The sequence below is a fragment of the Glandiceps talaboti genome, chromosome 5 (assembly GCF_964340395.1).
Source record: "Glandiceps talaboti chromosome 5, keGlaTala1.1, whole genome shotgun sequence".
Lineage (NCBI taxonomy): Eukaryota > Metazoa > Hemichordata > Enteropneusta > Spengelidae > Glandiceps > Glandiceps talaboti.
The window spans coordinates 10812238-10829818 of NC_135553.1; the positions used below are offsets into that span (position 1 = coordinate 10812238).

The window sequence follows — 17581 nt, forward strand, 5'->3', positions numbered from 1 at the left end:
ATTAGAAATCAATGAATGTAGAAGTAGTCCATGTTATAATGGTGGGACATGTGAAGATTTTGTGGATCAGTATCGTTGTTTTTGTGTGCTTGGATATACTGGGACACATTGTGAGACAGGTACACATTCATTGTTTGTATTCCTTCTCTCTATGTTAAAACACAGTAAATACACTTTCAAGTTTCAGTCAAATTCTGATCTTTGATACTCGTTCATACTCAACGGTACTAATAATTAGAATGTCCTAAGGTCTATTGATCATTGTAATCGATAACATCAAGTTGGCATTGTAGTATATTGGAAGTCCTTAGGAGAACTTCTGAACTTCGTTACGTCTTAAAGTTGTTACATTTTTCGTATACAGCATGACAACAATAATACAAACAAAAACAAATATTTAGAGAAAAAAAACTTCGAATGCCCTAGCCTGATATATCAAAGCTACCATTCTGAATATTGAGTATTATTTCATGTTGTATCTACATAAGCTGAACAAGTCTAACTTTATTAAAAAAACATACATGATAAACAAGAATACGGAATTTGAGAAAAGTGGATTTTCCTTAACAAAACTCAACTCAGAAAGTTTTATATGTCCTGGCCTGACATAGTATTATTTCATGTTGCATCTGCAGAAGCTGTTACAAGAATATCTTTACTAAAACACACTTGATAAAAAGAAGACAGAAAGTAGATGTTCTTCACAAAAATCAACTCAAAAAAGTTTCTAAAACCTTGACAAACTTTTGTGAAATGTATTCTTCAAATGAAAACTATTCATGACAAATGAATATTGATTATATAGTCTATCATAAAGTATATCTCCTCAAACTGACAATGTCCATATTTACTTGATAGAGACCAATGAATGTGATAGCCAGCCTTGTCGTAATGATGGAACATGTTCTGATATGCTTAATATGTACTCTTGTACATGTCCACAATATTGGACTGGAACTAACTGTGAAATTGGTAAATAATTCACTTATACTGCAACCTTCGCTACTTTTTAAAATTGAGCAAATTTAGATTGTTCTGTGTTTCTATACTAGCTATCTTCTTCTAAAACATGCATGGCTTTAACAGAATATGAACACAAGCTTAGAAAATTTAGCATGATATTTGCTTTGTGATATCAACTGAACAAATTTTGACAATCATCATAAAAATTAGCAATAGCACTGAAAGTTTATATAATCTATAAAATGAACAGTATGCATGGAAATAACACATAATGTCATAGTGAAATACATGTGATAACCTTGAACTTTATGATAAATGTGGTTCCAAAGAACATCTCAATTTCCTTCAATCAGTAGCATGTATAAAATGTAAAATACAATTTCTCACTTGATGATATCCTTCAACTTTTATCGAGTGATTTTAATAGATAATTTTCAATTACTTCTCCATTTTTACAAATTTATATTTTAAAACCAATATTTATGTATGAAAATATAACAAAATTAATTTTAAACTGTATCTTGATAACAAATCTGGTTCATTATTTTGATTAATTTCTAACACTCCTAAATATAATATTGAATGACTTCTTCTTTTTGTAAATTTAAATGAAAACCAATAATTATGCATGGATAATATTTCCATAAGTTTCTCTAATCTTCATATTGATAATAAGTAATTTATATTAGTATCAATCATTCCTAAATTCACTGTGTAACCATATTTGTATATGATGTTTAACCCTGATGACTCAGTTGTGAATATTAATGAGTGTGAAAGCCAACCATGTCAACACGATGGTACATGTACTGATCTCCATGGTGGCTATCTCTGTACATGTATCCCTGGTTATACTGGCACTCACTGTCAAACAGGTATTGGTCACTACAGTCTTATCTATCGAGTCATTTGTTACCCAAAGTTAAGACTATTGCTCTGGGCAGGATCAATCTGATGGTTATATGCTACATATCTACATTTACATATCAACCAATTTTGATAAAAATATAAACTTTAAGGTATTTTATTAAAGCTGCATTATTTATTCTCAGATTTTTGCATTTAGTGAAATCTTGTCATTGGAGCTGTAGACATACGATAGGATTATTCTTTAGTTCCAGACCAACTTTTCCTCTAGCTCTACCAGACAACTATTTTTCTCACTCAAAAAGTAATCCAAATCTGAGATGAGCCTTAAACCATTAGATTGTTTATATGATATGTGACTGATTGTTTAGTTGAAAGTTTAAGGTTATGTAAGACATTGTATGATTGGTATCAGTTTTGATATCATATGAATTGTGAGCCATATATAAGATATTTTATAAAAGTGATAATTAATACATTATTTAGTAAATTTTTGTGATGCTCAATGCGACACCTTTCTGTTTGTTGTCTTGGGTTGAAGGAACGTTCATATACTGACTTCTACACAACTATTTAATACTCACAGCCATCAATGAATGTGCCAGTTCTCCATGTCGTAATGGTGGTACATGCTTTGACCACTTCAATAGCTACAGTTGTAACTGTATGCCTGGATGGACTGGTTCTTTTTGTCAAGCAGGTATAGATATCCAAATAAAAGTATGCATGCTTAAAGCAATGAATGGAAATGACACACAATTTTTTTTGTGTGTGAAATGCATGTCAGCTTTGATGTCTGACAGTGCAATTAAACTAAATATGGATGCCAACAGAAAAAAATGATTGGTTTGGCGTTCATGTTCCATGCTAGACTTAAATGTAGGGAACTCATGTGGGATTAATGTATTGTATGTAGAATAAGTCTCCTGGGCACTTAGCTCATACTTGATACAAGTTAAATGTATTAAAAGTATATGAAGCGATATGAAAGCTGATGATATTTTGATAATATCCTGTAGTGACAAACCTTTGACTTTTTTATGGTTGTCTGCATAACCCTTTCATTATCTCAAAATGGTTTATCCATGGATTCAACCATCATGTCAACTATCTAGTGATGAGGTAAATAACTAGTGATGAGGTAAATAGAGGAAGAGGAACTCTCCTTTCATCAAACTTACTTCATCAACAATTTGCAATTTGACTATTTAAAGAACTCAATTGGTAATTCAAGATCTTGTGGCTCTAAATCAGAAACCTAGCAAGTTGAGAGATTATCTCTTGAGGATGTCCACTTTATGCTAAACTATATTAACTTTCCACTCCCTGACATGCAGCCATTGATGAATGCGCCAGTCTCCCTTGCCAGAATAATGGTGTCTGTGTAGATCAGATAAATGCATTTGAATGTCAATGCTTATCTGGTTGGACTGGAACAAACTGTGAAATAGGTATAACAATGGTGTACACTTTAATATTTTCCTTGCAATTAACCTCAAAGTTTGCCTTGTATTGCTGTGAGATTCCAATAACATTTAGTGTTTATTATTTTGTTTTTATTTAAATATTTAGAGTGGTTTTTTGATATACATATATTGATTTCTTATGTGTGTATTGAAAAAAAGTATATAACATATATTTCCTTCTTCATATGTCCCCCCATCCCCCCCCCCTTCTCCTTTTGAAAACATGACAGATATTTGCTTTGTCCGCCATCGTGTTTTCAATGATCCACTACTTTCTCATACTAGACATTTGTGGGCATTTTGTAAGCCTAAACCCCAAATCAAGTCTGTTCACTCATTTCTGATATTAATGTGGCCATATGGATGAGGATTGGGTATTTATTTTGCAGGGATTTTTATTTCATAAAACAATTTTATCATGGCTTCCTACTTGGAAAGTCAATGTGGAACAACATATGCCAAGTCTGTATTCGTAAAGTAAATTACAAAAGACTAATACAATGTTCGTTATTGTATGTACAATTACAAACTTTTTTAGCACATTTTTTAGTTTTTGCAATGTAATGACTTACAAACACAGACTTGGTTAATGTTGTTTCACATTGCTTTTTCAAGTAGAAAGCCATTATAAAATTGTTTTATAAATTAAAAAATTCCAAAATAAATACCCAGTGGCCACTCTAATAACAATGTATTATACCTGATGTGTATACATGTTATATTGTAAATGAAAGACATACATGTACCAAGTGAAATACAATATAAGTATGTATTTATTGATCAGAACTGATTTTCTTTTGGCTGATGAGTATAAGTATTCTCTTCTTTACACCTTATCAAAGGCCTGTTGTTGATAAATCGAGCTGCAGTGGTTGTGAAGTCCACAGAATGAAATATCACAGCCACAGCAGTCTTCTCGACTACCTTTTCCCCCATCACAATTGTTCATTTCTGTGGTATATGCATATTATTTGATTTGCTGTATCATAAATATTATTGTTTACTTCTACTCACAAAGTCGGTACATTTCTTGGAAGCGAATTCCAAATTTTGACTTCCAAGGTATTGTTTGACTCTTGTGAGTGCAAATTTTCATTTGATACTCTGAACCCAGAGGCTGTGAGCTTTCATTGCTGTTTCTGTTTCTGTTTCTGTTTGACATGTAACTCAAGTTTCATCTGCTGTGCAGAATTGTAATGTTTTGTTTTAAAAATAGTATTGATGAACAAATCATTCGAAAATTGAAAATTACCCATGAAATAAAAGTTCTTTGTGGACTCATAGACAGTGGAGACTTCTCCACTGTCTAGGGTGGACTTCAAAATATCTCAATATGACTGAAGAATTTGAATCGAAATTTTTCACTTGATTTCAATACTAAAATATAAACTTTAAGGTAAGTATACCTATTTTGTTTAATGAATCCATATTCCAATATGGCTGTTTTTTTTCTCTCTCTAAATCTATAATTTGTTTGCCATTTGTCTGTAGATATAAATGAGTGTGCTAGCCTTCCCTGCCAGAATGGTGCTACCTGTAATGATTTGATAGATAGCTACAGCTGTAGTTGTCTGCCTGGATGGGCTGGAACACACTGTGAGATTGGTAAGTAAACAAATAAGCTGTCTGTAGTATATCTGACTAGAATGTGTTGGTAGTTAGGATGTATAAGTCTAAGCTACATTTGCTCTGAGTTTCAATAGGGTTTGCCATGTATACACTCCACTGAAATGCCCTCTTTCTGGTCTCTAATTGGCAATTGCAGGGATCATCAATCAATCAATCACTCAATCAAATTTCTTTAGTGAAATTGTTCTGTTCAGTAGCACTGAATGGCTAAAGCACAACATACATGTAGGCTTTGGTGAACGAATAGGAAGTGTTAACGTGTTTGCACCCTTTTTTTGAAAACAATTCTAGGTGAATACTGTAGGAAAAGTGTTAACTTAATATTTTCATCTTGTATAATAAATAACAATTATTGTTATCTCTGATTCAGACAGTAGTTACATGCTTGCAGACAGTAGTTACATACATGTACTTAATCAAAACTTTCCTACAAATCAGGGAACTGTAACTTTGGTAGAAATTTACTTTGATATGTTATCAAACTTTGTAAAAAGATAAGTCTGTGCAATTAGAATTTGTAAGAAAGTTAGCTCTGTGCAATCAAAATTTGTAAAACAGGTAACTCGATACAATAAAACTTTGCATGAGTTAAATCAATGTATTTAAAATTTGTAAGAAAGTTAATTAGATTGAATCATTTGTGAATTTCAGCTATTGAGACTTGTATATCTGCACCATGTCAGAATGGTGGCACATGTACCAACTATCAAACATACTACTCATGTCAGTGTGTTGATGGATGGAGAGGTACCAACTGTGAAGAAGGTAAGTGTCATCACAAATCAAGCCAGAACACATTTTCCTACTGACTCAATGAATTGTGTAAAGAGGACAACATATTGAAAGTGATAATTTTCTAAAACATGACTCCGTGAAATAATAGATACAACAGACGTTTTAGGCAATGGACACACAATGTTCATGGTTGTGTTGGTATTTGAAATGCACTAAACAAGTGATCAATGCAGTACAGATTGAAACTACCACACTCGACCATCAAGTATGCATGCAAGTAGATCTTAGGTGGGGAGTGATGGTAAATTGTGTTGGGTGCTATGGTGGGTGGGTGGTTCTTTGATATGCCTTTTTGATTAATAGATGTTTTGCAGTTTTAAAGTGCTGTAGAATCCCTAGCACGATCTTCAGCCTTTGGTTAATATTTTTGACCATTGACATTATTTTCCCATATTCAGAATTGAATGAATGTGGAAGTAACCCATGCCAGAATGGTGGGTCCTGCACAGATCTAGTTAACGGCTATGAATGTGCATGTCTTCCTGGTTACACCGGAATGGAATGCGAATTTGGTAAGTAAAACTCTAAAATTATAAATACGAATCTAAAGAATTGGATTTGTTTATTAATCACTCTAACCAGCAATAGATAGAGTTGATGTAGGAATGACTCTTTTTAAAGTTGTTCTCATTGTCTAAAGCCTGATTGTTTAAAAGGTGTATGTTTTTGTGAATCTTTTACATGCTCAACATTAACAGCAACTAAACATGTGTGCGGATGTAAGTTTTGTAAATCATGATCACATCTAAAAGTATTCTAAAGTGAACAATTTTATTTTGCTCAACTGAATTAGTGTTTTGTAAACAGTGGAGAGAAACTGTCCGGTATATTTGTAAACACATATGTTGTTGTCATTGACTGATTCTTGTTCTCCTGGTTACTGATGATATCTCATTCTGGGTATTTCAAACCCTTGCCTCACAAAAATGACTTATCAATATTGCAAATTTGATGTTTTTGGGTAATACCTGGCATGATAACTAATGGCATTATTGCATTGACAGGTGAATATGAAACTGAACATTGTAATGCTTGTGTTTTCAGATATCAATGAGTGTGCCAGCAGTCCCTGCCAAAACAATGGTGTATGCAATAATCTTGTCAACTTCTACTCCTGTACTTGTCTCCCTGGATGGACAGGTGTTCACTGTGAAGCAGGTAGGAAATGAGCTATTGAATAGCGCCCTCAAAGTCCACAATATATTTTGTTTTGTTTTTCCTCGCAATACTGAATACAACTTCTTGGATGGACAGATATCTGAATTGTTCAAATACATGATACTGTAGTGTGTTTCACTGTGAAATCTGAATATGCCTTTTAAGTGTATGGTGTTTTAAAGTCCGATGCTAGTGTATGAAAAGTTTTTTTTTTAAAAAGTGAACATACAGAAGTGGAGTGTTGTGTACGCTAAGAATCCAGGTCAAAGTTGTCTATGTGTTCATTTTTCCAGACATTAATGAATGTGCCAGTAACCCATGTCAGAATGGCGGTACTTGTGAAAATCTTATTAACTTGTATGAGTGTCAATGTCAAGTTGGATTTGGTGGCATCAACTGTGAAATTGGTAAGTCATTGTACATGCACTTCTAAGTTATTCAGTTCAAAAATAAAAGAGAGCTTCCATACGTAAAACTCTGTTGTATGTATATATGGTGGTTAGAGTGGTAAAGTAGGGGTGGGGATGAAGGTGATGGGTTGGAGATGACATAACTATCAGAATTGAGGAATTCATCATATTAAGTAACTTCAGTTGCAGTACATAGTTATTTTCCAGGTAGTTTGAGAAAAGCACCTCATATTATTGCAAGGTTTTCATAGTGCTTAGTGCAACTGTCTTGCCATTACTTTACTTTACTAAACAATTACTAGTGTGCAGACAACCCTGGATTTAAAACAGAAGAAAGATCAACAGCAACTTGGTAGGGAACAGCTGTAGTGATAAACTGTAAGGGAATTTTTCACTTTTTACAGAGTACTTTCCTTGTACTTTCCTGGTTAAAGTAATGTGGTGATCATGACATGTAGCACAATTGTAAACTTGATAACATGACATATGTTCATATTTACAGTTCTTGGATGTATAGCTGAATATCACATTCCAAATGAGGGTAGTCTTGAAATCCGTTCTCCCAACTATCCATCCGGCTACAATGATAACGATTACTGTCGCTGGCTATTCTCCATCAACTCTGGAAGGAAAATCCAGTTTGTTGTCCGTGACTTTACAACAGAATTACATTATGATTGGCTGAGTGCTGGAAATGGTCACAATCCAGCAGACACCACCACACGTCGGATACGTCAGTCGGGCAGAGAATTCCCTCCCAATTTTGTATCATCTAGTAATCAGATGTGGGTAGTGTTTGAAACCGATAGTGAGAAAGCTGAGAGAGGTTTTATGATTGAAGTCATGGACAGTGTTATAGCAGGTATGTTGATTGTAGGTGATTATCTAGTGAGACATCATTCTTTAAAGGCCCATGTTTCAGTCCTAGTCTCTTGCATTACCATTACTTTATTACTTGAGTTATAGGTCAGTCGTTTGTTCAGAACAAATTTTTCTCTGATGGTCTGCCAGACAATTGTTTTTCAAACCTGAATATTTATCCTAAATAGACCTTTATCGTCTAACTCCAAATTTTTGAATCCCATGGTCTTGGATCAGTAGAGCCATAGGTATTACATTATAGATTTACAGAAAATCATATATCCTCCAAAGACGTGTTAGAAATATATCGTGACAAGTAAGCCTAAATATTTTAGAAATCAGTAACTATTGTAACAGTTTATTTTCATCACAATGCTTCACAGCTGATAATACAGTTGACTTTGTGTCATTTTAATACACAATTTTATTCATTGACATTCCATTGCTTTATATTTCTATTATTTTAGTCGGCTGTGTTGCGGCACCATGTTTCAATGGAGCTACCTGTGCGACTGCCTCAAATGGTATCGACTACACTTGTACCTGTGCCCCAGGCTGGGCTGGAACAAATTGTGAGACTCCAACAGGTAAAGCAATTATTTTGTCACTTACAGACGAATTGTATTTGTAATAATAGGTTTTCAGAACAAGGTCAAGTTATTAAAAAGTAGTAGCGTGAACCCCCACCCCAACACACACACGTGCACATGCACACACACACACACACACACACACACACACACACACACACACACACACACAATTTTAAATTCACTGTGTTTGAGTATTATCTAAAACTTTTCCTATATTCAGTCTGATGGATTGTAAAAACTCTGCAAGCACAGAGATTTAGGATAAATTTAATTGCTAACCGTTTTACTATTGTCCTCAAAAATTGGTTTTGAATGGTATTTGACCAGCCCATGAGATAAAATAAACCCAACACAGAGAAATGTATTATAATATTTTTTTTGAATTATTTTAGGCACTGACACATGTCAGAATAACTTCTGTATCAATGGTGCTACCTGTGTGCCTGCTGAGAACACCTATACTTGTATCTGTACAGAGGGTTATGCTGGACAGTTCTGTCAGACACGTAAGTCACCTCATCCTAATGTCTACTATCTGTATGACAGTGTTGTCTGATCACTCGGCAATCGGGCAGGTTTTAATAACACAAGGCTACCACGCATGCTTTAGTAAGTACAGTAACACGAGCACGTCAAAAAATAAGAATGCATACAAATGTTTGCACTATCGTGTATTTCTTTGTTTTCACATTTGTATATCTTAGTGTTCATACCATGTTTATTTTTATGCCTGATGCTTTGTTTTGATATTTACATATCTTAGTGTTCGTACAAGTTTTTTCTGCCAATGAAAAATACTTTACATTTCTTTGTCATGACATATCTGCATATCTTAGTGTTCATACAATACAGTTTTTTTCTGCCAATGCTTTATGATATTTGCAAATTTTAATGTTTGTACAAGTTTTTTTTGCCAATTAAACACACTTTACATGCCATTGTTGTAGCATGTGCATATCTTAGTTTTCATTCAAGTTTTTTCTGCCAATGAAACACACACTTTGTTTTGACATCTACATATCTTAGTGTTTGTACAAGTTTTTTTTTCTGCCAATGAAAAGACACTATATATTTGTTTGTTTTTTGACAGCATCTTTAGGTGGCTGTGTATCCAACCCATGCTTTAATGGTGCAACCTGTAATGAACTCGGTACAGCATACACTTGTACTTGCCCTCCAGGTTATGCTGGCACTGTCTGTGAAATAAGTAAGTACTTGTTAACTTTCACATCACATTCACATGGGTTCCAATTTTCAACTACAGAGGGCGCACCCTGGTGGTGAATCACAGCCATGAGATATGGCCAAAACTGCGGTACACCTTTCACATGTACGGCAACATTTTTGTTCCAAAAGGTATCTTAATTATAATTATTCTCAGTATCGTAATGGAACACAAAAGCAGTCATAGTAACATTCATATATAATTTCCCAGTTTAATTGTAATTGCTCAGTGGTTACATAGCAGTTGAATGAAACCTTAATAAGTTAATCTACGGAAAGAGGAGTTCAATTTATCTATTGATTAGCCTAAGTGATTAAAGTTTATGATCAAAGAAACTTAGTGCAAGATCAAACATGTAAAACTTCTGGAAAGAATTCAGTTGAAAAAGAAAAACAGTATTCGATCATAGAAACTTTGTGCAAAATCACTCATTGAAAACTCCTGAAAATCAAAAGAATTCATTCATACAAAATCTCTGTTAAGTTCGCGAGCTTTCAAATAAGGCTGCCGAAATTACTAAATAGTTAATATTTGCTATTTATCTATTCCAGATGTGAATGAATGTGCCAGTAATCCATGTAGGAATGGTGGTACTTGTGTAGACAGCATAAACCAGTTTGTCTGTCTCTGTACACAAAGCTTTGTAGGTGCTACCTGTGAAGAAAGTAAGTATAAATGGTTTTCTCTGTGGTTATTATAACCGAAAAGGTCAGAGGTCAATATTTCATAGATGAACTTTGTTATGTGAATTTTTGAATAAGCATAATGTTTTCAAAGAGGTTTTTCAATGACAACAGAATTAAACGGACACAATGCATGTTTATGCCTGTTTTGGGGTAGTTTTTGAATTACTGATTCTGAAGCTTGCTGTAGTATATATATTTTTTAAATATGTGTTAGCGCCCTCACATGGGCACTGGCCCAGTGCTTTTGTTTTAACACGGTTTGGCTTTTGAAAAGATTCTGCTTATGGCAAGCTAGTTCAATGGCATAGTTTTTATTTTTTATACATTATACCAATACCAAAACAGTCAAAGAAACCCTTCCTGAGGTATTATGTCATTAACTGTGCTAACAAGACCAGAACATTGTTTCTAATAATTGAAAGCATGTATCAGCATGACCTTATACCAGGAATAGTTTAAACAAGGTTTTATGGATAAGAAGTTTTTGTAAACAAGTCAATTATAAAAAAACAACTTATGAACTCATCTTGTGCAACTTCAACAGTTAAACATTATGTTGCATTCTTTTTGCTGGTTGTGATTTTATAGTGTAGTTTTCATTAGAATTTAAAAAAAAAATTTAAACTAAAAATAAAATATTGCATTTATGTTGTAGCTGGTTGTAACAGTAGCCCATGTGTGAATAGTGGTGTTTGTACCAGCACAGCTAATGGTGGCTATACCTGTACCTGTCCAACTGGCTTCACTGGCACCAATTGTGAAGGAGGTTAGTGATATCTGATTGCTTTCTGTAAATAGTATTCTGTCCTGGGTTTGTTAGTGGCTGGTTCATAATCTCAGGTACATGGTCAGTTCGATCCCAACTACTATAGTTTGATGCATATTTACTTAATCTGTGGTTGAGATTTGAACCAATCTTTAATAAGCTCAGTGCCTCACTTTATCCAGCTCTATAAATGGGTATCTTATGGGATGTTATTATCGTGTGAAAGGTACTGCAAACCCGGAAATTTTCACTGAAAGACAAATTTTTGCTGGAAAACAAAAAGTCAAAATAAGTAGTGACTAAAACACCTTTTGTACATGAACACAATGTACTAGTCTGGTAATAAGTTAAAATTAGACTTTGAGAACTTGCTGAAGACTAAAATTGTAATATTTTCTAGTAGTGAAAATATCTAAGTGTACAGTATATATTTAGAGTAGTTCATTTGAGTTTCATAGGCACTCTGTGAGTGTGTTACATGATCAAAGTCATCTAGAATAATGAACGTTATTTTAATCTGACCCCAAGTTATATACAGAGTAGGCCTTTTAACATTTCTTTGTGATCAGTTACCGTAACTCTCAATTTTGTTACTAACAGGTGGCTCTGGCTGTAACGAAAATCCATGTCTGAATGGTGCACAGTGTGTATTAGAAGGAACTACTGGTCACACTTGTGTATGTGTACCTGGATTCACCGGTGAAAACTGTCAAACAGGTATGTTGTAATGATGATAATAATATATGAAATAATTGCAGAGATAAGATGTACTTTATAAGGTGTTTTCACTTTGCAATATTTCTCAGGAGTTACATTCAGTGACTCTAGTTTCTCATAGATGTACACAGGTGATGCATGTACCAGTGAATGAGGATGGTGATGTTTAGGGGTACTTTGTTTGGGTATGCAGTCACTGGTAACTTTAAAACACCACCATCCTTTTCCCTGTATAAAAAATTCTCAGACATTAGACTTTGCTTTTCTAAAAGTGAAAAGAGAAAATATATAAAATAGGTGTTTTTTCTGATTTAAATGCAGAAATGACAAAATGCAAGTCCAAATTATGAATTCTTGAAATTAAAGTTACTTTTCATATAAACCACAATACAGTAAAGTATAAAGTGCCATGGAGAATCAAAGTGTTGAATGTTTGCTCTGAGAAAAAAAAACAGACTTGGAATATGGTTTATGTAAAAACATGTACAAACCCTGGATTGTTGCAACAAAACTCAACTCAAAATATTACAAAAAATTCTGACTAAATTTCACCCTGTTGACAGAGCATCATCGGCTCAGCAAATGTGAGAACAACAGTAATGTTTATGAATATGAATATGCATATATATACATACACATACATTATATACATACACATACATACTTATTATATACATACACATACATGTACATGCTTAATTAGGTAATCTAAGAGCATTTTCCACTTTCAATGGTGAAAGTGATGAATGTTAAAAACAATACACACAGACTAGACTGTAGGGCTTTCAATGAACGCTGTGACAGAAATGAGGGTTTATATATTAGCACACAAGGTCAATATAGAGGTAGTTACTATATATACTGAATTTGCTGTCAGGTGGGAGTGGTATTTTTGCACAATGTATTCACTTTGCATGTTTGTTGGTGTTATTCACTATTTCAGATGATGACGATTGTGCAGTAAGGCCTTGCATGAATAATGGTATATGTACTGATACTGGCCCCAACTCTTATCAATGCAGTTGTCTGTCAGGGTGGATGGGTGATAATTGTCAGACAGGTAGGTCACAAGAAGATGGTTTCTTTTAATATTTTCATTTGATTGTTTGCTTGGACAGAATCAACTGTTGCAGTATTTTGATAGAAATTGCTGTGGGCTGAATGTTGTTTTATCAAATGGTTGACAACTAAAAAACTGGCTTTGAAGGTGCCAGGGAAATTCTCCCTACCACAATTATATCACACAGATAGGAATTCACTTACTTAACGACAGAGCACACAGCAGAATGCAACCTGTATTATAGACGCAAGTTCTTCACGCCAACAGTCAAGCACTGCAGACTTGTATAAGTTGTATTTTGTCTTTGTATATATATATGTTGCATCCTGCTGTCTGCTATGAGCATATGTAATATGATTGCGAATTTATGTCATTTTGAAAGTGTGTCGGAGAAAACTTTTCAGCACCTTCAAAGTTTTAATTGATACACTCATAATAAAATGAGTGAGATCATAGCAATATCTATTCAACAGATACAAGGGTGCGCGTAACATAAACACTGTAAAGATATTTGTGCCAAAAAATTGATCCACAGGTGCATCATTATGAGCAGTTTTTCTTAGTTGTTATTGTGTATTCAATGTATTCTATTAATGAAGTAATGTAAGAGCTATTGTTGCTAAGTTTGTGTTTTTGACTGGTAAATTTTAAATAAAAGTTCAAGAAAGAGAAGTACAAACATGTACATGAGGTACAGGGTTTTATGCATTTATTAAATACGACCCAACGTTTGTAGCCCAAGGGCTGAATCAGTAAAAGGAAAAATGAAGATGTTATATAAATAAAAACAGAAAAATACTGAGGATAAAATGGTAAAAATACAGGCAATGGAAGTGCAGTGTGGCAGAGAAAATGACTTCCAAATAAAGTGGAATCAGAAAAGGATTCGTATACTAAAATGTAAAAAGTTTGAGTGCAAAATAACACTGAAAACATAGAGCTGAAAACTAAAAATAGTAAGCTCTAAAACAGAGTAAAATGGGACATAAACAGCCAAGTACAGGTAAACAGGGCTTCTTGTAATTTCAGCATATTTATGGTATCGATAACCAGCTGCTTTGTTCACTATTGAAAGATCTCCTGTTTCTCTTTTACTACAGACATCAATGAATGTGAGAGTAATCCATGTTTGAATGGTGCAACTTGTATCAATGGTATGAGCAGATATACATGTATTTGTGTACAGGGCTACTCTGGTGTTAATTGCGAAGTTGGTAAGTCAAGACACAATTGATATTTCAGATGTTAGGACAGGGTCAATGGGCGGGGGGGGGGGGGGACACAGACAAAACAGAACTTTCACTAAAAGCCAAGGATACAGTAATTTGATATCCATCAGCTATTAGGGGGAGGGAGCAAATATGGGGAAGGAGAGAACTAGACAAATAGCTTAAATTCAAAAGGAAGACAAGGATACATAGACATACATGTAGTTAATAACTATCAATGCATGGGCAGGGGAGGGGGGGGGGAGTGTGTATGACATATTAGACTTCCATACTAGGTACCAAAAATACATTTACACATTTAACGTACATCAGCTATTTGTATCAGTATTCTTTGAAACATTCAGATACCTCTGTCAAACTGAAAACACTGCATACAACTAAAAGCTCATATTTTTTAGTCTGCAAATTTTTAACCAACTTCTGTTTATCGTTCCTTTACAGTACCTACTAGTGTGGATAATGGAAATACTGCAGCAGCGTCAGATAATCTGGCTTTAGAACCATGGTGGATTGCAATAATTGTAGCACTTTGTGCCCTCATAATCATTTTTATTGTTATCCTGGTCTGTGTCCGGAGAAACAAAAAACCATCAAATTATTAAAGAATATGTACTTCTTTTTCTAGTTTTGTTTACAGTAAGGTAGGGTCTCAGTTCATTGACTCTCCCTTTTTTTATAAATATATACCAGTGATATTGACTCACACTGTGCCTAAAAATGGAAATGATAAAAAAAAAATGGAAATACTCCAAAACCTTGGATAGTTGATATTGTGGTGCCCTAAAGGCTGCCAATCTGATCTTTTTCCTAATTCCCATTTACTGTTATTGGGAGAACAGTTTTTGAGTGTCAGGTCTTTCAAGTAATTTTTGACAGTACCGAAAAAATGGTAATGAATCAGTTGACGAAAAATATCATAGTAAAATACTTAGTGTGTAATGTCAGACGTACCAAGTTGATACAATGTATTTATTTATGCATTCATTGTCAACAATTATTTTAAAAGACCTACTGCAAGTAAATTGTTATCCAGGGAGAAGTAATTGGAGGTTTATAAGAACTGTAGTGGTTGTCATCTCCTCAAAGTATTACAGAAGTTTCAGGTAAAAACCTAAATAAATGTAAAGATAATGCCTGCAAATTTTAGATGACATCAGAAATTCTTTCAATCTTGAATCATGGTAAAAGAATTGTGAATTTTTATGATGATTTGAAATAACAAAAATGTCAGCTGGTTCTTCCAACTCTCTCTATGTGTAGACAATAATTTCAGTCATGGAAAACAAACAAACTGATATTGATAAAGTCGCCCCAGTCATGGAGAAACTTCATAAAAGTCTGTGGCTTAAGTACATATGCATATGATGCTGTACATCATAATATCAACTATTTTGAATAACTATGCAATTAAATTTTGTGATAATCAAAAAATACAATTTTTTTTTAACAAATGTGTTCAGGACACATATACTTGAACACTTTACACAAGCAATGATTCCAACATTTTTAACTAAAACAAGAAAACAAACTTCCTACGCTTAATGTATTACCCAAGTTTTATGTAACTATTGCCATTGGAATGTGTGTGCTATGTGGCTTAATTTGAAAGTGAATTTTCTAATAAAACTTCCAAAGATGCTATGCTCCATTATACATTTGAGTAGCAGCTTGTCAAAGTTGGTAGATTTGACCTTTGGTAGATTTGACCTTTGACCCGGGGTCATCTGTAGAGTGTAGCAAGAAGCAATGTAATTTAATCTAGTCACTTTCAGTATTACACAGTATAATTCAGCTTCCAAATATCAGTATTGTCATAATTTTTTCATCTATTATTGTGTGCTCTCAGTGAATCAGTTTCAGTTGTGAATTGCTGGGCAATGAACATACTATGATTTCGAAGTCTTAGTTGATCATTTAATATATCAATCTGATTAAAATCCGAAGTACTGTACTTCGTGATTTCTTTTTGGCTGTTATGTTTACTGTCGTTTGTTCTTTTGTAAGCACTTGTTACGTACATATTATGACACAACACCATAGGTGTTCCCATACCAATTCTCAGTGCTGAGTGAATTCACTCGATGAATGAGAACACACAATGTGCCTAACCATACAGGTATAGTTCTTCAGAGCGCTCTGTTTGAAAAGGGTATGAGAACAGACAGATAATGATGTTATCATTATTGTTTGATGGTTCTCTTTCTTTCAATTTCAAACGTTGAGTGTATATATTGTAAGATGGATTCTGATTGGCTATTCGTAACTACAAAAGAACAAACGACAGTAAACGTAACAGCCAAAAAAGAAATCGTGAAGTGTACAATTCACCGGATTTTAATCAGATTGATAATACATATATATATACAGAATTCAGCCACACATGCACTATTAAAATACAAACAAAAGGTTTGTTATATTAGTGCATAGAGGGCAGTATATGATTAATTTTACTGTGTTAGGTCATCATTTAATAATGTACAGAATCCACCCACAAGGGCCAGACAAAATAAAAGCAAACAATTTTTTTAACATTAATATGTAGAGGGTGGTATTATTTATGCCATATAAACAGCATTATTACAATTTCATGAATATATTTAACTTTTTCTGTGTATTTAATATGTAAAGTTTTTTTGAGGTAAATATACACTGTATATATAAACTGGCTGATTTCATGTCAAACTTTGTGAATTGGGGAAATAAATCATTGTATAAGGTATTGTATTTAATTTGGTGAAAATATCATTAATCGGTGATTTGGCTTTCAGCATGGGTTTTGTAGCTCTGTAGCTTCAACTGTAGAATATACTTCAGTGTTGTTTTATGAATCAGCATACATTTAGAAATTAATTATAACCCCTAAAATAAAAGGCCAATGTTGACGATAATCTTGGTCGTAACTTTTTCTTTCCAAACGTCAACAATTACTTAGAGCAGTCATTGTCATGTTTTTATTTGATCGTTTTAAAATATACAGGAATGGAAGTTTTGTTAATGATAAACCAGCGTAACATTTTAGTTTGACTTGCACTAGTACAAGTAACTCATTGTATCTTAATATTCAAGTGATTTTTTTTTTTAATAAACTGGAAATAAAATTTTATTCAAGAAAATTGCCATTTATATGTATCTGTTTTCAACTATCTTTGCATTGGG

The 17581-nt window shown here is 33.6% G+C and overlaps 1 protein-coding gene across 1 annotated transcript in view; it reads left to right on the top strand.

Moving 5' to 3' along the window:
- The window catches only part of LOC144435341 (uncharacterized), a 97460-nt gene extending 79973 nt beyond the window's left edge, over positions 1–17487 (top strand). Inside the window, exons 75-89 of the mRNA XM_078123937.1 lie at positions 4788–4901; positions 5577–5690; positions 6119–6232; positions 6765–6878; positions 7172–7285; positions 7791–8150; positions 8617–8736; positions 9135–9248; positions 9833–9949; positions 10519–10632; positions 11309–11419; positions 12020–12136; positions 13080–13196; positions 14297–14410; positions 14867–17487. Of these exons, the coding sequence (XP_077980063.1) occupies positions 4788–4901; positions 5577–5690; positions 6119–6232; positions 6765–6878; positions 7172–7285; positions 7791–8150; positions 8617–8736; positions 9135–9248; positions 9833–9949; positions 10519–10632; positions 11309–11419; positions 12020–12136; positions 13080–13196; positions 14297–14410; positions 14867–15027 (2015 nt within the window). The 3' untranslated portion in view covers positions 15028–17487. The remainder of the gene's footprint in view (positions 1–4787; positions 4902–5576; positions 5691–6118; positions 6233–6764; positions 6879–7171; positions 7286–7790; positions 8151–8616; positions 8737–9134; positions 9249–9832; positions 9950–10518; positions 10633–11308; positions 11420–12019; positions 12137–13079; positions 13197–14296; positions 14411–14866) is intronic.
- The last annotated feature ends 94 nt before the right edge of the window (positions 17488–17581 follow it).